Raw genomic sequence first — 6,280 nt, forward strand, 5'->3', positions numbered from 1 at the left:
CCAAAAGTTCCAACCCCAACAGCAAACATTAGCTCGTAACAGAGGTAATGTCATATTTGTAAAAATACAATAGATTTTGAAGTTCATGATTTGAATCCTGGAGAGAAAAAGCAGAGCTAATATACACATTTAGATGTGACCTTCCCATGGATAAAATTACTTTTAGCTTGCCCATTGTATTTACTCTGCCTGTTAGAAATTCTTTTACAAACTGTTGCCAATCATATACAAAGATGCATGTTTTATAATTGTTGAAGTTGAAAAATTAAAGCTTTGACAATTTCCCTAAAGATGAAACAGCTTATATTAAATTAATAAAACTTCCTCCTCGTGAAGGTCAAAATTATACCATCTCAGAAGGGAATAAAAATAACAAAGCATCTGTTACCACACGTAAATACTGAGAAAGGCTGGACATCTTTTAGATAAGGTAATACACAAATATCTGGGAAATTTAAATATCTTATATGACAGCGATTGATGACTATAAAGAATAACTTTTTGATAACAGTGAGAATATAAACATGGTCCTAAGTATGATATCTATTATTCCATTCTATTTCACTCTATTCTACTCTACACAATTGTGCAAGCTTGCTAAGGCCTAGCCTTGAGGTAACTGAACAATACATGAAAGAAATCAACATGAATTCATGTTATAAAATTGTTAATTTACAGTTAAATAATATGTAAGTTAAGGCAAGTTTATGAAAGGCATCCCTAGTCAGTCACAGAAGAATCCAGAAAGATTTTTCTAGGCTAAACTTTGATTTTGCTTGTTATCTAAAATATATTTTAAAGATATATTAAACAGCATTTTATCATATTGCATTAATCTATCAACTAATAGAATCACAGATAACAAAGCACGGAGTTTACAAGCAGCACAAAATGAGTACACACATAAAAATTAATGCATAACCTACATTGACTTTTTCTTTTAAGTCTGAGAAGTTGCCTTCCTTCCGATAGACTGCAAATTCAGGACTCTGCAACACAGCTTCTGAGCGAGTAATCCAACTGTGAAGTTCAGTTATATCAACATCCAACCTAAGACAGCAAAAAATAAAAGTCATTATTTCTTGATTAGCTCTTTCTTCTATATAAAAAAGCAATTTATCCACATATATCTTTCTTTTCTCAATCTGAGACTCCTGCCTGACGCCTCTATTAGTATTAATAGCAACACTATTTTCCCCGTTAGGTAGACTCAAATTTCAAGTCAGCTTTGATCTAGAGTCTTACGATCACGGAGGTCATTTTATTCACCTCAATGTAAAAATCACTTCTACAGTATCTCCTGTAAGCTATTACCCAGCCTCTGCTTGAATGTTTCCACTATTTGAAAAAATACTATTTCCCTAGATAACCTTTTATTTTTGGAAAGTATTTATGAGAAAAAAAAAAATTCCTGTTGGTGGTCACCATCGAACCACATGCTTTTCTGTAGTCTCCAATCATATTGCCTCTGGGTTTGGCCACGTGACTTTCTATCACAAAAGGGACAATACGAAGAGTATTGCAAGTAAGGTTTTGATAAGTGTTCGCATATCACAGCTTGACTTTTCAGAGCACACATTCTGAGAAGGAAACAATTATATAAGAAATACAATGACCTTGAGGTGATCATGTTTTAAGTAAACTTGATCTATCCATGTAAAGAGGCCACATGAAGAAACATGGGGCACCAGGAATGCAAATAAAGCCCTCGGTGACCCATCTCAATGCCAGCTTAAGACAGACAAATGAGTGCTCCAGTTGATGCCACACAGAGAAAAGACATGTCCACAGGGCACTGCCTACGTTTAAGAATTAGGAGAAATAATAAATAAGTGCTGTTTTAAGCCACTACATTTGGTGTGAGTTGTTATGCTGCCATAAATATCAGATCACCTATCCTGTTATTTTCAAACTTTTTTTTTTGGAAGAGATCGTTGGAGCCACCAGGGATAAACTATTCATTCTAATCAGATGATTTAGGTATAGAAGAGCCAAAATAGGGAATCAACCCAAGTGTCTAATGGAGTAGTATTAAGCCTTTAAGAATATGAACATCCTTTCATTTGCAACAACATGTATGAACCTGGAGGAAATTATGTTAAGTGAAATAAGCCAGGTGTAGAAAGACAAATACCACATGATCTCACTTACATGTGGACTCTAAAAAAAAAAAATCAAACTCAAAGAAACAGAAGACAATGTTCATTTCTAGGAGCTGGTGGGGGTGGAGAGTAGTTGGAAAGATATTGGCAAAAGGATACAAAATTTTAAATATTTGAAATCCGCTCTTTAAATTCGTCAGCAGATACCCGATCATCAGCCTACCCTATGCTTAGTTACTTCAGCAGATATTCTATGGTTTGTTGGTATCTTAGTTTCCTTAAATGTGGTACTTAAAGAGAACATATCAGCAGTGTGTAGTATAAACAGGGAAGAATAGATAATTATCTTTTTTGGTTTATAATACTTTCATTGATATAGCCCATGATTTCAATAAATACTTTTACTTCAATATTAGACTTTCAACTCACATAGCAATTCAATTGAGTTAAAACTTCTAGGATTTTTTTCACATAAACCATCATTAAACCAGTTATATCACAACCTAATTACTATCACAAACTTATGACCTGATCTATTGAACTCCAATTTCGGGACTTCAAATCATATAAACCTGTTAGAATTTCTCACATTAGTTGCAGGGTATTGTTTTAAAATTAAACAGATACAGAACTTAATGGAACACAAAGCCCTTAAAAAAACATACTCACATTTTATATTTTTACAAAATTCTTTGGTTAGGTATCACCAATTCCAACTGCCCATAGGATGAGATGGAGCTTCACAGAAATTAAGTTAATTGACCTCAACACCATGGGTCAGAAACTTGATGGTTCATAGCATATAGATTGAGTTGCTATTTATCAAGGCTATCCAACTTGAAATTAAGAGACTAGGGATCTTGATTCCTCTAAATCCCATGTCATTGAATGTCAGTAAGTTATCTGTGTATGCATTATAAATGTTTATGGATTTTTATTGTGTCATGTATGATTTTTCTCTTTCCTATATTTTTTATCCACAAGTTTATCAGGTTCCTATTTCTTCATTCATAATGTTGATTAAAATATACAGTACAATTATATGCTGTAAAAATCTTTCTCTCACACTCTCTTCAGCGATGTTAACTCCTTAAATACTCTCGTACCAGTGGATTATATTTCAATCATCCTTTATGCATATTTATCATCATAATGTCTTAAAACATTTTTATTTTTGCTTTGGCCCAACATAAAATTTCCTGTGTCTCTCAAACTGCAAGCATCTATTTGCCAATATATTGGACAGAGAAGGAGTGCTGGAATGTTATTACTTCAGGGGTGTCCCTTAACCCGTGAGAGCTTAGAATTGGTGGATCAATTTCCCAGCTCCCTTGCCCCTCAGTTGGACAATCCTGAAGTATGACACACACAGTGTCTAAAAAGGGCTCCCTGCGTGATTAAGCCCCAGTTCCTTCCAGCAATAACCTGATCCCTATATTTCTGCCATCCTTTATTGGCTGCTTTATTTGTCTTATCTCACTTCAATACTTTGATTCCTGGGATCACTTTCCAAATAAACTGATCGCAACTAAATCCTTCTCTTCAGATCTACTCTTGGGGCAACCCAAACTAAGGCAATAATCAACAGCCTCAAATGAACCTAGCATCCTGCCATACTTTTTTTTTTTTTCCAGCTTGGGCTCTGAGTCTCTACAGGAACTATTAAAACCTTTTATCAAAGCTCTGGCCCATCCTCTTTCTGCAGCTCTCTCAGATGATCTTCTTCCCTACCTTACAGAAACAAGTGCAATTATCAGAGTAGAACTTCTTTCACTTCCTATTTCCAAACACCATCAGACTTGCATGTGTAGCCACCGTTCTCATTCCCTTCTTTTAATTAAAGTCATTCCCACTACCTACATTTGGAACTTTATTCTCTTACTTTTGCTAAAGCATCTGAGTCCATCCAATTTCTAGTATTTGCTTATTTATTTTGAGACGGAGTCTCACTCTGTCACCAGGCTGGAGTGCAGTGGTGCAATCTGGCCTCACTGCAACCTCCGTCTCCCAGGTTCAAGGGATTCCGCTGCCTCAGCCTCCCAAGTAGCTGGGACTGCAGTTAACACTGTTGACCAAACTGTCCTTTTGAAATTTTTCTTCCTTTGGCTTCATGATGTCACTCTATTCTAATTTGCCTTCTATTTCTATGACCATTCGTAATTTTTTCTTTGCAGGTCCATCCTCCTCCACCCTATCATTATGTACTAGATTTCAAGACCTAGTTCATTATCAATCATCTTCTACTCTACTATCTGTCACCAGAAATTGTATCAGTGATCATTCCTTGAATTGCAATCTATCAATGATTCTGATATGTGTATCTCTAATTCAGGCACCTGTTCTGAATTCCACAGCTGTATAACCATCTGCCTATTGGATGTCTCCACTTGCATGCTGCAAAATCTCCTTAAACATTATATGCCAAAGTTTAATGTTTGATCTTGTCCCTCAAACTAGTACTCTATCGGTATTCCCCAGATTAGTAATTAGCATCACCATCCCTCATATTTGTTATCTTCATCTCTGCTATGGACTGAATTTTGTGCCCCACAAAAGTTCGTATGTTGAAGCCTAATTCCCAATGTGATGGCATTAAAAGATGGGGCATTTGGGAGGTGATTAGGTCAAGAGGGTAGAGCCCTCATGAAATGAGTACCCTTAAAATGATCTGAAGAGGTCAGCGTTCTTTTCCACCAGGTGAGGGCACCAAGTATGAACCAGGAAGCCTGCCCTTAAAAGACACTAAATCTGCTGGTTCCTTAATATTAAACTTCCCAAACTCCAGAACAGGGAGACATAAATTTCTGTGGTTTATAAGCTACCCAGTTTATGGTATTTTGTTACAGCAAACCAACTAAAACCCTCTCTCTTCCTTCCCATGTTTAATGTACTGCAAAGTCTAATCTGTCACACATACATTCTCTGTCTCCTAAATATGTATGCTTCTTCCTGTCTCCATAGCCAGAACCCAAATTTGTGTTGCCATTAAATGTGACCAAAAATACTGCAATAGCTTTTCACTTGGCCTCTGGGCAGTATTTACGGAACCCTCTATTTTATGTACTACTGGAAAAATTATCATTTCTATCTTTTTTAATTGATGCATAATAGATGTACTTAGTTTGGGGGTACATGTGATAATTTAACATATCCGTATAATTTGTAAGATCGCATCAGTGTACTTGGGATATCCATCATCTTAAATATTTGTCTATGCTAGATACATTCAAATTATTCTCTTCTAGCTACTTTGAAATATACGGTAGTAAAAACATATCTGATTATGTTACCTTCATTCGTAAAACCACTCAAAGACTTTCTCATTTTTCTTAGAATAAAGAAAATTTCAATATGATCCTTTATAATCTGGCCTTCATAGACCTCTTAACTGTATATTCTACTTTGTCTTTTATTGAAGTACTTGTAGAAACAAATTTCCCTTCATATTTCCTAAAGTAATTCTGACCTATTCTTTATTCCTGTTCCTCCTCCAATGGAATAAAATCCTTCACTGACTCTTCCATAAATATTTTGAAAACTTGGTTGTTAGTATAATGCATTTGGGCCACTTTGGTGAAATGTATTTGTCCGACTCAATTATACATCAAATACCCCCAACTCATAAATGGGAGATGGGAATATCCACCAGGCACTTTCAAATTCCCGCTTTAAACTTAATCTCTCTAGTCTCACTCACCCTCTTTTGATTTAAACTATCTCTAGGAAAGATTGCTCACTTCCACTCAGAGGTCCCTGAAACTCAAACGTGCCTCAAGGTACTAGGCTGGCATTGCAGCTGAAAGAAATCTGCCAAAAGCCTATGTTGGAGAAAGATTTCTACTAAGCATAGAATTGACATTGCTCGTTTGCACACTGTAGAGGCTCAGAAAACGATACCCCAAAATGTGGCACTTCGGCATGCTGAAACTTTGAACTAAAGAACACTGGAAGGCCTCAGAAGCAGCCTGAAAACCAAGGTCTCTCTGGCCTTCTCGTCCCCTCCTGCCTTTAACTCCACATTCTTCCCTGACGTGAGTCATAGTAACTAGAATTCTTCTTCTTCAAGGTAGGTCATAGAAACCAAAAACCTTCTCCTCCAAAGCCAATCATAAAAACCAGAATTATAACTCTGTATTTTCCCCACATTTTTCTCTATTAGCTAGCCATAAAAAATTCTC

General features: G+C 36.1%; 1 protein-coding gene across 1 annotated transcript in view; it reads right to left on the minus strand.

The window, feature by feature from the left end:
- The window catches only part of DMD (dystrophin), a 2,251,240-nt gene that overhangs the window by 1,441,917 nt on the left and 803,043 nt on the right, over positions 1-6,280 (minus strand). The window contains exon 18 of the mRNA XM_032756167.2: positions 927-1,050. Within this exon, the coding sequence (XP_032612058.2) occupies positions 927-1,050 (124 nt within the window). The remainder of the gene's footprint in view (positions 1-926; positions 1,051-6,280) is intronic.

This window comes from Hylobates moloch, unplaced genomic scaffold (genome assembly GCF_009828535.3).
Source record: "Hylobates moloch isolate HMO894 unplaced genomic scaffold, HMol_V3 SCAFFOLD_7, whole genome shotgun sequence".
In the NCBI taxonomy this organism is placed as follows: domain Eukaryota; kingdom Metazoa; phylum Chordata; class Mammalia; order Primates; family Hylobatidae; genus Hylobates; species Hylobates moloch.